We start from the raw sequence: 16,088 nt of genomic DNA on the forward strand, positions 1-16,088 counted from the left end.
ATTATGTTTGTGGCTGCTCTATGTTTTAATTGTACTTAACTAGATTTTATTGTGTCCTATTTTGTATTTATGTTTGTTGCAATTACAGTGGAATATTATGGCTGGGGAAAGTGTGGTCTTTGGGCAACATGTCGGCCTCCAAGCCCCAAAATGTGGCCCCAAAGTCCCCAACTCTTCCTCAATGTATTGTTCTAGTTAAAATTTTTGCCCCACTCTTCCAAATGGCTCAAAACTGCTGCAAAACACAGAGAACTTACCACTTCACTCAAACCACCTATACATCTCAAAAAGCAAAACACAGCCAAAACAAAAACTGAAAATCTGAGGGGGCATAACTTTACTTCCAGTTGTGTTGGAACTTAGCAATTAACAATTATCAACAAGTTAACAATAATAATAATAATCCTGCCAGGTAGTCATTGTGAGAAGGGTGTTGTACTGTGAGCACCTTTGGAAAGTGCATCATAATAGATGGAATTACATGTTGCTAAAATGGTTTTATTTATGCTGGTGTGGAGTTGCTCGCACCTTTAGTGGAGTTGCTCGCACCTGCAGAAGGCAGGAAGATTTCTCCTTGAATCTTTGAAGTGTCTTCCAAATGGACTGGGAAACAATTAGAACATGGTGTCTTAAAGAGCCTGCATTAAGAAAAGAAAATCAGTATATTTTGCATCCCTCGTTTTAACCCATTCTGCAAATAGTACAAGTTTTTTTCTGTTTGCAGAGGAGAACTCAAGAAACAATCCTGTCATTTTTTAATTAGGTAAGATTAAGTAGTCGGATAATTTCCCCCCCTCTCATACAAGTGATCTATATGAATTATAACCACAGATTTACTAAGAAATCCCAGTATAATAATTCAATCAGTTTTGGAAACAAGTCATGTGTTTTGTTTTTTCATTTCATATAATTTTTCTCACTTGGATGCAATCCTAACTCACAAAACACAAGTTGGGAAATACCTGCATTTAGTGGTATTTTAAATAAATCAGATTTCCCCCTCTTTACATAATGGTTAACTTTTATTTAAAAAATCACACTGATTTCAATGGGATTTACTTTCAAGCAAGCCTAAATAAGCATCCTAAATGTGGAGTGCAGGCCATGTTATTGGACAATGAACAGGGATGCAAATTTTGTTTAGTTCTAATAAGTAATGCATTTATTTTTTAATTTATAAACCGCTATTACAAATAGATCATAGCGGTGTACAAGAAAATTATAAAACAGTACAAGAAAAAATCTACAATAGATATATAAAACTAATAAAACATTACAATTATGGATAAAATACACATTAAGATACACTGTACCTTCAGGACAGCCTCTGATGACACTAAGCAAGGCTGTTCTCTTCCTCAGTGTCCGAAAGATGACAGTCTTCTCCCTTCTGAGTAAGATTATAAAAAAAATTTGTGTGAAAAAAGCATATTTGAGAGCAGAAGATATTTTGTATGTCTATTTGCACAAAATTCACTGAAGCTATAAAAGATGGGGGGGAAAGCCCTGGTATTTTACTCACATTGAAACATGGTGGGAACTAGTCAGAAGTATTCCTGGGGCCTTGGGTCTGTCCCTCATGTGTTTAATATTTATATGAAACTGTATTTCTGCTGTTTTTTATTGTCTAAGCCTTAAAAGGAACCGTGTTTGCTGTGAGAAAGGATTTTGTTGCCTCCCTTGTGGTCTCTTTCAACTCTATGATTCTAATCCTTAAAGGATGTGTACTGAAGAACCCAAGAGGTTAACTATGTAGTGGTCCCCAGACTGTGCCCTTGAAGAGAGATGTTGGATCTCATCTCCTAGAAGCCCCAGCCATGTTGGCCAATAGCCTGGGATTCTGGGAGCTGAAGTCTGAAATCCCCTTAAAATACGGTATAGATACCATGAATAAGGAACTGTTACCTTTAGTTCACAATGAATTTTTTCAAGCAATTTCTTATCCTTTTGTATTTCACAATAAACCACGTATTTCTGTTCGATGTGTATTTTCATACTATCCAGTAAAGTAAACATTTCTGAGATATCGCTCTCTGGCTGATGAAAAAAGAGAGGCACAAAACTTCATTTAAATATCAAGTTCACCTTCCTAGGGGTCACCAGAACGTTGTCTGGGATAAACACAGTCCCAATCTATAAAATCTCTTATCTTCTGGGGTTTGTAAAATGACTTAAAATGATACCTGCAGTACAAGATGCTTTAATTGTTCTATCTGTTTTAATATTTGCTCTTCAATTCGTTGAAAAGAAGCTTCATTTTCTTCTAAATCCTTCTCCTTGCCATCTATACAACTTCTGATAGTCTCCAAAATTTGAAAAGTCTCTTCCACTTCCTATAAAAAGAAATAAAAGACTAATTTATTTTCAACAGAACCAGAAAAGACAAAACCACATCGTGGCTAACTTAAAGGATCAATAATAAAAGAAAAGACACCTTCCCTCCTAAATCATATGAACAACTGAAAGCAGAAGGGAGAATCAGTTACTAGTTCAGTTATATACAACTAACGGAGAAGTTTAAAAAAGATAAAAAAAAAAGAACCAGGATTGAACAAAGAAATAACGATTATAGACAGAATACTGTTTGACAAGGAAAAAGGTCATATTTCTAAATATTATAAAGTTCTCAAACAAAGAGATCTAGAGCAGGAGGAAATAAAACACAACATGATTGTATGGGCTCAGGAAATTGGAAAACCAATTGAATTGACCAAGTAGGAAAAAACACTAAGAGAATGAAATAACTTTACATTATGCCAGAATTAACAGGAAAACAGAGCCAGCTTGAGTGGAGGAAGAGGGAGGATTCCAAGGACACCCCCCCCAGAACTCACAGCAGCTCCAGTAGTCAGGCAGGGCCTTAAAAGCCTGCCTGAGAAGTCCAGTCAAAGGTGCAACAGGATGGATAAAACTCCCCTGAAGGCAATAAATTCCCCATTCCATCCTTTTCGTCCTTAGCCCTTGTATATTTTCTTTTTCTCTTCTTGGCTACCCATTTACAAGATTGATGAGATGTTGAAATAATAAGGAAATAGTAAAGTAACTTACTAGAAGGATAATAAATAACAGTTATCTACTAATTAGCAGGAAATAAGGAATTTGGTAAAGAAAAAACTCATTCAGATAAAGGAGTTCTGGGAAGCATTACATCTTAACTGCTACCACCATGATCCCAGAGGGAAAGAAGAAACTGGAAGTATCTGCTGGGCTCGATCCCTTTCCCCACTGCCTTCTCCTTTTGTGTCATATCTTTTTAATTTGTAATCCTGAGGGCAGAGAACTGTCAAACTAACAATCTGTAACATGCTCTAAGGGCCTTTGTGGCCAAAGAGTGGAATATAAGTACTCTAAATAATAAATAAATAAAGATGCATTTTTATTTCTGGTGACCAGATGCAATCTTTTAAAAAAATATTGCCAGCACTCCACCAAGAGAGTTAATAAGACCATCTGCCTTATCTCTGTTTTGCCTTACTCAACTTAAAAGACAAGACAGAAACAGGGCAGATGGTCTTATTTAGCTTTCTTGATAACATGCAAGGAAATTGTTTTGTTTTTCCAACTGCATTTGGTTATCTATTTGCATTTGATCAAGAAAAATACTTATTTGGTCAAAACCACCTAAGTATCAAACTGAAATTCAAGGCTGTGAAGTTTTACAGATTACTACACAATTTTTGCACTTGGGTTATATCCATACTAATGGTTTGATATGCCTTTGCTACCATGGCTCAATCCTATGAGTTTCTGGGCTTTGTAATTTTGTATGATATTTAGTCTTTGTCAGAGAGCTCTGGTGCCATTACAAACCCCAGGAATCCATAGCACTGAGCCATGCTAATGAAAGCAGTGTCAAACTGCATTATAGAAGCAAACTGTTTTTGCATCAATAGAATTACCATGATATTTTAGCCTTTTTTCCTGGTTTTCAGATTATAACAAAGATCTATCTTAGAAAAAGCTGAGATGCATTTAATATCTGGAAAACATATACATTAAACCTGTAACTACACAAGACAATTGTATTTCTGAGTGAGTTCACATTTGGTGTACTGGATTCAGTCTTTTTATTGCATCTTAATATTGTCATATATTGTTAGTGAATGATCCATGGACTATTTTGCCAAACTAAACATGCATGTCTCTGTCTATAAAAGGAATGGACTTGCTTAGTTTGTTGTCAATTAAATTGGCCAAGTGTTGGTTCGGTTGATCAGGTTCAATTAAACCATTCATGCCAAATGGCTGGTCTTGACTGATTTCTCTACAGAAGCACACAAATATCTTAATTATATACTGCAATACAAATCAAGAAAAGAACATACTATTTGAATTTGGATATGTTCCTTCTCTAATTCATCGCGTATCTTCTTCACTACTTCTTCCAGCTTCTTTTCATTCCAGTTATCCATTGTGTCTAGATATAAAAACAAAATATTTTAAGTAGTCAGAAAGAAACCCATAAAGCCAATTGTCTCTTCAGTACACATTACATATCTGTGTTTATGAAAAGAGCCGGCTTTTAAAAAGCTATAAAATTCTTGTTCTGAATGCATCAGCATAAATACAATGCTTTACATAATGTTTAGGCATAAGATATCACCTTTTCCCAAATCTTTCAACGTGTGAAAGGGATCTGGGAGTCCACGTAGACCACAAGTTGAACATGAGTGAACAGTGTGATGCGTCAGCTAAAAAGGCCAATGCAATTTTAGGCTGCATCAATAAAAGTATAGTGTCTAGATCAAGGGAAGTAATAGTGCCACTCTATTCTGCTTTGGTCAGGCCCCACCTGGAATACTGTGTCCAGTTCTGGGCACCACAATTCAAAAAGGAGAAACTGGAGCGTGTCCAAAGGAGAGCAACTAAAATGGCGAAAGGTCTGGAAACCAAGCCCTATGAGGAACGTCTTAGGGAGCTGGGTATGTTTAGCTTGGAGAAGAGAAGGTTAAGAGGTGATATGATAGCCCTGTTTAAATATTTGAAAGGAAGTCATATTGAGGAGGGAGCAAGCTTGTTTTCTGCTTCAGTTCTTTTGAGTCCGTACATTTGCTCTAAAGATGAGAAACCCTCCTTGCACAGAAATAGTAGGAATTGTAGGAATACAGAGGTTCCATGTTTATAGCTGAGCTGAGGCACGATATAGACTATACACACAATTTTGTATTTTAGTTGAATGAAATTGAAGAGAGATGGAAGATATTGTAGATTTTCACACAGATCATAGATTGAAGATATTTTAGAGTTTCACACAGATCCTCCCCATGGAGCCTTATGGTTCCTAGTAATTCATAGCACCCAAAAAGTTAAATTTGGGTGCATGGTCTTAGTTTTTGTATGGTCTGCTTCTAATAGCAGATGGGAACAATAAATTCTCAAACTTTAAAAACTTTACTTCAAAGTTCTTGTTGTTCTCTGGAGTATGACTCTTCATTCAGACTTTTAATTTTCCTGATATCCTCCTTTGTGGTTTCTGCTGTATTTTACTAAACCAATTTTTCTTTTAATATAAAGCACTTTGAGAGGTTTGGGCTTGAAAAGCAGTCTGGGGGTGGGAGGGAGAGAGACTTAGGCAGTTAATATAATTCCTCCTAGATTTCATCTCTTTCTGAAAAGAGTCTAGTTGCTGAATAGTGTTTGATAGAATGCTACAATCTGATTAAAGTTGAAGGAAATCTTTTGACTAACAGAAGTACCTATGACAAGGATCAGAGAGGCAAGGGTCCATGTGTGTGTGCATGCATGTATGTGCACCTGTAGGTAACTGTTACACTGAGCAGGACACCCTGGAACTGTTTATATTGTACCACAGCCAGGATGGAGACTGCACTCAAGAACTCAGAAGAAGACTAGGAATAGGAAGGACAGCTATGAAAGAATGAGTCAAGATCCCAAAGAATACAGATATACAACTGAAGACTAAAGTTAGCCTTATCCAGTCCACTGTATTCCCCAGTATCATGTATTGGCATGAGAGCAGGACAGTGAAGAAAGCAGATAAGAAGAAAATCAACTCATTTGAGATGTGGTGCTGGAGAAGAGTGCTGAGAATACTATGGACAGCCAAAAAGATAAGCAAATGGGTCCTTGAACAGATCAAGGCTGAACTCTCTCTAGAAGCCAAGATGACCAAATTAAGGCTGTCCTACTTTGGCCACATTATGAGAAAGCATGACTCACTGGGAAAGACAATAATGCTAGGCAAAACAGAGGTCAGTAGAAAAAGAAGACCAGACACTAAATGGATAGATTCAGTGAGGGAGGTCATGGGTTTAAATGTCCAGGACCTAAGCAGAACAGTGGAGGAGAAGGGTTCTTGGAGATGTCTCATCTATAGGTTGTCATGAGTCGGTGTTAGCTTGAGAGCAGTTAACAACAACAGCCAGTTCACTGTTGAAAAAGAAGACCAGACACTAGATGGATAGATTCAATTAGGGAGGTCATGGGTTTAAATGAACAGGGCCTAAGCAAAGCAGTGCAGGAGAGGGGGTCCTTTCAGTTTACCAAGCTGTGATAAATATTTACTGAGATGCATTTGTACGAACCTGTTAAGGTTTGATTAATTTTCATTATCCCAATGCAGCAACAACAACAACAACAGGTTTATTGATTAGTCAGCTGATCATATCAATGGAATACAAAATACAGTTACAAAATACAATATATAAAATACAAAATAAAAATAACACAATATTAAAATTAAATGTCAATTTAGAATAAAAATTTTAGTTAAAAATTTTGCTCTTCTAATGTTAATGTACTGTAATTGAATTAGACAAGTAACTAAACAAATGCACACCATTCCACAAGAGATTTTATAAACTGCTTTGCTAAGTTGAGCCACAATACTACTCAACTCACTGCAAGCATTTTATGTTATGTGTTGCTTATGTTAGTACTTCTGCTCACTGTTGCACAATGACTAGCAGAAAAACACCAACTCTTACAAAATTTCTTCTAATGTCTTAAAGCGACCCTGACCAGTTTTCTGCTGAAGAACTAGAGTTGACTAGTCAACCTTGGGGAAACCTTCCAACTTGTAGGTTTTATGATTCTGTGGTGATATGAATAGAGAAACATGAGGCCCAGGAATAGGAAATTGCATAAGGCTGCTAAAATTGATACATGATTCTAAGTGGCCCAGTTGAAGTGGGTTATGTTCTGAAGGTAGATAAGTTTACACAACTCTTTCAGCAAGTGCCATGTGAAATTGAAAGATTAAAATAAAGCTGTCACTGTAGTAGCCAAGTTAAATTGCTTCCTTTGATTAGCAACCTTCAATGGTTTCAACTGAAGTGGTAAAACAGAAAACAGGGGTAGGCAAGGCCTTGAGACCGGCCCCTGCCCGGTCCTGCCGCCGATTGCCGCTGGAGCCTTTGGCCTCTCGCGTGTGGGTGTGGGGCCTTTGGCCTATCAGGAGGGGCTGGTCAAGGGGGGGCAAGCGGCGGGCAAGGGGGGCAATTGTCTATAGAAGCCTCCAAAACATGCATTTATATTAACTTTAAAAAAAAAATCAGCCAATTTTTTGTGTGTCCTCCATTTTTTTAAAAAATGTCCTCCGTTTGACATTTGTGTCCTACATTTGTCCCGGTTTATTTGTTTATTTATTTATTTAAAAAAATTATTTAATTATTTGTTTTTTGGCTTCGGCCTCCCAGTTGTCTGAGGGACAGCAAGTGGGTGTATGAGTACATAGCCCGAAAAGCCCACAAAAAACTATAGTACTGTAACTGCTTTCCATTATGGAAGACGGCCTTCCTGCTCTCACTGAAATTCAGATCAAATTTAGATACATATAAGTACGTTTAGACAAATAAAAATGTTGGTAACCATAGCACAGATTTCCTTTATCATGTTGTGATTATTTCATGGTTACCAGTGAACCTTTTGGCCATAAAGACTTGCTGCCACAAGTGCAGCTGATCCAAGGAGTATAATAATTGTACATGGCTTAAAATGCAGGATTCTATGGATGATTTCCAACACTGTATCCTCTATACATAGCTATTAATTTATGTTCAGAGGGAAAATGTTGTCATAAATCTGTACCTCAGATTTGACAGGCTTACATTTCCCACCTTTTACAAGTGCCCATATTGGCTGATGATGATAAGAATGGTGTTGTTATCTACAGAAATTCACAAGCCACATTATGCTCAGCATAGCACCAGTTTGTATTTTCCTAAAAACTAGGAGTTCAGTCCCATTGAACTCAGTGAGACTCACTTCTGAGAAAACAGGAACAAAGTGTAAATAACTCTATAATCCTATGGAGGTGTTTGTACATTATAAATGTTGTTTAGGAACCATTACGTTATAATGGGGAACAGTTACATGGGACACTATTTAACCACTAAGCAACTGTGTTCAGTTATGCAAAGTGACCAGATGTTGTACCCACAAAGGAGGATGAGGCACTGCAAAATGTAGGCCGTTCAAGGAAAATGGAGGACATTACAAAATAAAACCTAACATCACTCATATAAATGTAAAATTCCTCCTGGACAGATGGTTGGAATAGACATGTCCTGGAAAATGAGGATGTTTGGTCACCCTGCACTTATGAAACAATAATGATGTATGAAGGGCAGCATTAAAACCCTAAATGGTTTGAATCCCAGGATATATGTGTGTAAATTTGTCAGGTTACAGTCCAAGAGTTTGACTGACTAAAGATGAAAAAATAGGGGTAAACTGTCAAAAGTCCTGTCCTGTACCACATTGTTTCTGAGGGGAAAACAGTGTGTTATAGTGGTTAACATCCAGTCAAGGAACTAGAGATGTCCTACTCAGTTTTTAAATTCATCAGTGATCATGGGTTCACCCCTGTTTGTTAATCTAAAGTGCTGCATAGGGTTGAGAATAAAATGGCTGGGATATAACCAAGTGCGACAGCTTGAGCTCTTTGGTGGAAATATGGGACTTAAATGAATACAAATTAAATAAACAATATTTAAAAAAATATTTTTTCTCTCAGATGGATGCCTATGTGGGAGCCGTCCATAAAAATCTGCACAGCAAATCTGATCATTTCAACGCTGAGGAATTCCTACTGGACTGGTACACAGTTTGTTGTTATACACTTCAGCCTTCTTCCTTTCAATAAAACATAACCATGCTGTCAAAAAATGTATATTCTAAGTGGGATTCAATTCAGGTTACAGACTGGAAGGCAGTAAAGAGACTGCACTGCCATTTTGCTCCAGTCCCATGCTTGAACCCATCTTTCCACTCTTTTGAAATATGAACCTTGAGAGACTCATCCAAACCCTGAACTTTATTTTTATTTCATCGTGTGAAATTCAGTTCCCAGTGTGCGAACTCAAGGCATTCAAAACATATGTCTCTGAACCACTCCTGACTCAAAGGAAGCTCTTGCTTATTTAACAATGTTGTTGTTTTTTTGTCCCACAGAAGTGAACCATTTCCCTAAGGGCTCTTACTTAAAAACAAAAATTACAGTCCCCAACAAACACACAATGCAGAAATAATCCAGTTTTAACTGCCCTTGCTCAGGGCTAAGGAATCCTGGGAACTGTAGTTTGTAGTGGCACCTGAGCACTCTGACAGAGGTTAAATGTCTCACAAAACTACAAATCCCAGAATTCCATAGCACTGAGCCAATGCAGCTAAAAGGGGTCTCAACCTGGATTGTTTCTGCAGTGTGTTTTGGACCAGGAGTAATCTCCTCAACAAGTGGCGTTTGTTAGCCAACAATTTAACAGAAGCTGCTGCTGTGTGTAAAAATGGGGGAGGGAACTTATTTGTAATGATAAAAATAGTATTTCTTTGTGAGGCTTCTCCTGACTCTGAAAGGAATGAGTTTGTAAGGGATCTTTTTGTGTGCGAACCTTGTATTTCCTGACTTTTGAAAGAGTGCTTTCAGGATTTTAAAGAGAACAGGAGTGCCTCCACTTTTGAGTTCCCAGAGCGGGAAAGGAGACAGCTGACGTCACGCGCTCAACAGGAGAGCCGTTAAACGGTTTGTGGCGCCGCGCGAGGAAGGCGAGGGGAAGATCAATAGAGAATGCTCTGCGCATGCGCGCTAGGCGCCTATTGGCAAAACATAGGAATGAATGACAATCCAGGCTGGGAGGGCGGGAGCCAGCGTGGCTTATTGGTTTGAGTGTTGGACTGTTGCGACCCTGGTAGTCCATTATAAACCCACTGGGTGACATTGAACCCTCTCAGCCTCAGAGCATGGCAATGGCAAACCTCCTTCTGAACAAACCTTGCCTAGAAAAGCCTGTGATTGATTTGTCTCTTGTGTGCCTTTCAAGTGGTTTCCAAATTAAGACAACCCTAAGTTTTCTTGGCAAGTTTCTTCAGAGGGTTTGCATTGGAGAGAGAGAGTGTGTGTGTGTGACTCAAGGTCCAAAACACTCCTCAGAAGTAACCCAGTTTGAGGCTGCTTTAACCGCCCTGGCTCAAAATGCTAGGGAATTCTGGGAACTGTATTGTTTGTGAGACATTTAGTCTTCTCTGTCAGAGAGCACTTGGACCACAAACTAAATAAAACAATGACATAAAAATAAATTAAAAATTAAATAAAATATAACCTTAGAAAAACCCTACAATTCCCAGGATTCCCTAGCACTGAGCCAGGGCAGTTAAAGCAGCCTCAAACTGGATTATTTCCACAGTGTGCTTTCCACGAGAGAGTGTGACTTTTGCCCAAGGGTCACCCACTAGGTTCCATGGCTGGACTGGAAATTGAACCCTGGGCTCCAGAGTCATCATCATCATAATCATCAACATCATCTATTTTTATCCCACCGCTTCCAAGGATAGTCCAACTCCAAACCACTATATCATGCTGACCCTCTGAAAACAAATATTTTTTTCTGTGACGACAATCTCCATATTATACCATACATAAAATAATTTTGTATTTAACTTATTTTCAACATCTCAGAACTGATTTTAAATATGTATAATATTGAAATAACTGTGATACATTATTCAGTGTTTCATATTTCATGCCATTCATTCTTAATCCACCTGTAATCTGTCCAGTTTTTATGATGCAATTTGATTAAAGCAATTTTAAACATTTATTTTGTTTATGGATATAGTTTTATATCTACAAATACAGAAAAGGTGGCAGGGTTACTGATTATTGGCAAGGAGCTGGTTAAAGAAGGGATCTGAAGGCAAAAATGAAGACTGATAATGAGATGTGTAGTGTAATGGTTTGAGTGTTGGACTATGACTCTGGAGACCAGGGTTCAATTCCCAGCTTGGCTATGAAACCTACTGGGTGACCTTGGGCAAGTCACACTCTCTCAGCCTCTGGGAATCATAGAATCATAGAGTTGGAAGAGACCACAAGTGCCATCCAGTCCAACCCCCTGCCATGCAGGAATCCAGATCAAAGCATCCCCGACAGATGACCATCCAGCCTCCGTTTGAAGACCTCCAAGGAGGGAGACTCCACTACACTCCTAGGAAGTGTGTTCCACTGTCGAACAGCCCTTACTGTCAGGAAGTTCCTCATAATGTTGAGGTGGAATCTCTTTTCCTGCAGCTTGCATCCATTGCTCCGTGTTCTAGTCTCTGGAGCAGCAGAAAACAAGCTTGCTCCCTCCTCAATATGACATCCCTTCAAATATTTAAACAGGGCTATCATATCACCTCTTAACCTTGGTATACACACTCACACCGCACGCACTCACCCCCCTTTCTCTAAGAGAACTCTGAAGAATACAATTGCCTGTGTCTCAGCAGTAGCCTTGGAAGAGAACAGGATCAGCCTAGCTAGTATCTCTTTGCATTCCAGACTAATAGCAAAGTAATAGCAAATATAATGCCAATAAGAAAATATGTGACCATTGCGTGGACAGTGAACGCAACCAGTCACTTGTTGTTTAGACAATAGCCTATTAACTGCCTGTTTTATAATCATGTGTGTACTAAATAGCCAATTGAGCTAGCTCTATGTAAACAATGAACTGTGTTTTGCTATAAAAACTTTTGGGAATGGCTGCTGGGTGCGACAGTAATTTTATCACCACCAATGGTGTGCTGTCGCCATTGGCCAATTAATAAAGTGCATATTGCCTATGGACACATTTCGGTTTCTTTGTCTTCACTCAAGGACTCTTCCTTCAAATGAACATATTGGGGATATTTCCCTAACAATCCTATTTAATATCTGGATCAGTTAGTTAAGAAACCAGAAACTGTGGTATTCCTCAAACAGCAGTTTTAGAAAATCTGTTTTAGAAAATGTATGACAGGTCTTTGAAATATATGAAATGATATACAAGAAGAAAACGTATGAGAGCCAGCCTAGTGTTGTGGTTTGAACAGGGTTCAATTCCACTGCATGGGCTTGGGCAAGTCACACTCTCTCAGCCTCAGAGGAAGGCAGTTGCAAACCTCCTCTGAACAAATCTTGTCAAGAAAACCCCATGATAGGGTCTCCATAAGTTAGAAATGACTTGAAGGCACACAACATCAACAACAACAAAATAATAGTGTTATATATTATGGACTAGTTGTGCAGATCTTTTTCAGGAAGACGGGATGATTGAGGAGAAAGTATTATGGCATAGATGTCATTCTATGTGGCTGGGGATTTATGACCATCATTATTACAGTCACAACAAATATTTCTAAACCACCCTTGAGCTTAAGGTAGCAGGTGGTATACAAGAACCTTACCCACCTCTCCTCAACATTATAACAACACAGAGGCTGTTATCATTGCTCCATAGTATTGAAACCTGGGATTTGTAGTTTGTTGTGGCACCAGAGCGCTTGACAGAGGTTAAACATCTCACAAAACTACAAATCCTAAAATTCCATAGCACTGAGCCCTGGCAATTAAAGCAGTGCCAAACTGGATCAATTGTATAATGCAGATACAGTCTATAGTGGAGTTAAGAGTAGAAGCATGATGTTCCTAAAATGGCCAAATAAACAGGAATGTTTTCACTATGGAGATTTTCCTACTTTTTTATGTGTGGATTGTTATCAGTGAACAGGGGAAGCTTTCTGGATATTCACCACAAGATGGTGATAATGTCATAGTAGAAAGGTAGACTTTTTTGTTGGGTATCAGTAGAAACACCCTTACTTTCTCCCACCCACCCGCTTTTCAGATGGTGGAATTTCATTGTCAAAGAAGCCTGATTGATGGGGGGAAAGAGAGAGAAAGTAAGGGGTGGCATTTGTAGCTCCTATTAAACATAGGAAGGAAGCTTTAGGAGGGAAGAAATATATGCTTCTTCATCTCCCCTAAAATAATAATAATAATAATAATAATAATAATAATAAATGCTGTTCGAGTGAAAATTACTGTCCTGCTAGTTTTTGTTATATACAAGAATATGAAAGCATGTAGTGTGAATGTGTTCCAGTGTGTACCACTGTAGCCTGTATATCAAATTAGCAATGGTGTGAAAAGTTCAAAAGTAATTATGTTAAAGATTAGTAGTTCACAAACTCCAAATGAAGCATGAGATAAACAAATGATAAAAATTTTCTCTTTCATTATATGTATTTTATTTACAACCTAGCTTGGTCAGTGCATTAGTGTACAGATATTTAAGACCATGTGTTCCATTTACTTGCTGCCTTTGCAAAAATCTTTGTCTCCCACTGCTGGGCCTTTGCACTGTTTGCCTTCTTCTCTCTATGACAGTTTGACTGTTTTCACCAGCCCTTTTGCTTTCCAGGATACTGTCTCCCTCCCCCATATAACTCAGTTTAAAAGCTTTCCTGATCAGTTTTTTTGAGACTATTGGCAAAAACATTTTTGTCAACTTGCATGAGATGCAACCCATCCCTTGCCAGATGTTCCCCCTCATGGAACCACAGCCCATGATCCAAGAATCCAAACTGTTCTTGGTGACAGTGAAGATTATCGCACTGCGTTCTGAGAACGTTCTCATCACGTGATGAGAACGGAACGCATTTGAGAATACCGCACGTATGTGTTCCAATCGGGTTCTCAGAACGCTTAAATGTGTTCCAAATGTGTTCCAGGAGGGAACGGATTTGAATGTGTTCTGAATGTGTTCCCAGAGAGCTGAAACGTGATGAAAACATTCCAAGAGAAGTGTGTGCAGTATTCTTATCCGTTCTCAAATCCGTTCTCTCATTCCTCCGTCTCCTGATTGGCTGAAAGAATGACAGGCAGGGAGGGAGGCAGGCAGGCGAGCGACTGCAGTGAGGGAAGGTGTGTGTGTGTGAGGGGGGAAAGAAGGAGGGAGGGAAGGGAGGAAAAAGGGAGGAAAGGTGGGACAAGGAAGAGAAGAGGAAAGCAGGGAAAGAGAGAGAAAGAGAGAGGGAAAGAGGAGACCAGAGCAGAGAGCAAGAGGGAGAGGGTCTGGCTGCTTCTGGGGGGGGGGGGCTCTAGTGTCATGTTCAGTGGGGCTCCTGTGCTGTCACAATGCAGGAGGCAGGGATGCCCAGGACCTTCTCCTCCTTCCCTCCAGGAGGGAACTCACAAAAGCTCCTCTGTTTGGAGCACCACAGAAAAGCAAGCAAACAACTCCCAGAATTCCATAGCAAAGAGCCAGACAAGAGTTAAAGCGGGGAGGGAAGCTCACAACCTGAAGGCACACATTACATGCACACACACAGGAGCAAAAGGGTGTCAAGCTGCCAAAAAGGGGAAATGGGATGACAGCAGAGGACTCTTCTTTTCTAACCGGTTTAAAGAGCTGCAATGGCTGCCGGGGCTCTGCCCTTGGCCCAGTCCCCTCCCTGGCAACTTGCTTTCCTTCGGCTTGAAGGGACCTCCATGGAGCTCCTCCTTCCCTCAAGGAAGAGGGGACCAGGGCAGAGAGCAAGAGGGAGAGGGTCTGGCTGCTTCTGCGGGGGGCCTCTGGTGTCATGTCCAGTGGGGCTCCTGTGCTTGCAGCCTGCAGGAGGCAGGGATGGCAGGGATGCCGAGGACCTTCTCCTCCTTCCCTCCAGGAGGGAACCCACAAAAGCTCCTCTGTTTGGAGCACCACAGAAAAGCAAGCAAACAACTCCCAGAATTCCATAGCAAAGAGCCAGACAAGAGTTAAAGCGGGGAGGGAAGCTCACAACCTGAAGGCACACATTACATGCACACACACAGAAGCAAAAGGGTGTCAAGCTGCCAAAAAGGGGAAATGGGATGACAGCAGAGGACTCTTCTTTTCTAACCGGTTTAAAGAGCTGCTATGGCTGCCGGGGCTCTGCCCTTGGCCCAGTCCTCTCCCTTTCCCTCCGCTTGAAGGGACCTCCGTGGAGCTCCCTTAAAGCCCAGGCTGCCAAGGAGGGGACTCTGCCCTTGGCCCCTCAAGTTACATAGGTTTTATCCTATTTTCTTCAAACATATGCCAGCATATGAAGCCCCAACGTTTTATAGGGGCTTGCCTTCCTTCCCTCCCAAGAGAATCCTCGGACTCCCTTCGGAGGGAAGACAAGCTGGGGGGGGGGGGGCGCTTGCCTTCCTTTCCTCCCAAGGGAATCTTCGGAGGGAAGACTTCTCAGTGAGGCTGAGAAGCACTCTCCCGGCCAGAGTCCCTAGGCTTACTGAAATCCCCCACCTCCCTTCCCCATAGAAATCAATCCAAAAACTGAGTTTAAAAGGAGCAGAGGAGAGCCCTTTGGGTCTGCATCTGGGAGAGATTTTAAACTCCGTTTTTGGATTCTTTCCTATGGGGAAAGAGGGGAGAGAGAGAGATGGCAGGACATCCCCATAGCCAAGCATCCTCTGCTCCCCCCAGATGAAGACCCATAGGGCTCACTGCTCTTTAAGCTCCGTTTTTGGATTCTTTCCTATGGGGAAAGAGGGGAGAGAGAGAGATGGCAGGACATCCCCATAGCCAAGCATCCTCTGCTCCCCCCAGATGAAGACCCATAGGGCTCACTGCTCTTTAAGCTCCGTTTTTGGATTCTTTCCTATGGGGAAAGAGGGGAGAGAGAGAGATGGCAGGACATCCCCATAGCCAAGCATCCTCTGCTCCCCCCAGATGAAGACCCATAGGGCTCACTGCTCTTTAAGCTCCGTTTTTGGATTGATTCCTATGGGGAAAGAGGAGAGAGGGAGAGATGGCAGGACAACCCCATAGCCAAGCATCCTCTGCTCCCCCCAGATGAAGACC

The 16,088-nt window shown here is 40.4% G+C and overlaps 1 protein-coding gene across 1 annotated transcript; it reads right to left on the reverse strand.

The window, feature by feature from the left end:
* Positions 1–320: 320 nt before the first annotated feature.
* On the reverse strand, positions 321–13,624 carry LOC149313462 (uncharacterized). The gene is made up of 6 exons (XM_089519137.1): positions 13,575–13,624; positions 4,326–4,417; positions 2,184–2,333; positions 1,906–2,037; positions 1,314–1,390; positions 321–638 (listed from the first exon to the last, which is right to left on the reverse strand). The coding sequence occupies exons 2-5, from the start codon at positions 4,410–4,412 to the stop codon at positions 1,337–1,339; spliced, it is 423 nt and encodes a 140-aa protein (XP_089375263.1). The 5' UTR covers positions 4,413–4,417; positions 13,575–13,624; the 3' UTR covers positions 321–638; positions 1,314–1,336.
* Between the last annotated feature and the right edge of the window lie 2,464 nt (positions 13,625–16,088).

This window comes from Sceloporus occidentalis, unplaced genomic scaffold (genome assembly GCF_023333645.1).
Source record: "Sceloporus occidentalis isolate IW3139 unplaced genomic scaffold, rSceOcc1.0.p SCAF_4, whole genome shotgun sequence".
NCBI classification, from domain to species: Eukaryota; Metazoa; Chordata; class Lepidosauria; order Squamata; family Phrynosomatidae; genus Sceloporus; species Sceloporus occidentalis.

Coding starts and splice junctions, on each gene's coding strand:
- LOC149313462 (XM_089519137.1), bottom strand. CDS start 4,412: ATGGATAACTGGAATGAAAAGAAGCTGGAAGAAGTAGTGAAGAAGATA. Junction 2,334..4,325: donor AACATATCCAAATTCAAATA/GTATGTTCTTTT, acceptor TTCTTTTTATAG/GAAGTGGAAGAGACTTTTCA. Junction 1,391..1,905: donor AAATTCATTGTGAACTAAAG/GTAACAGTTCCT, acceptor AATCTTACTCAG/AAGGGAGAAGACTGTCATCT.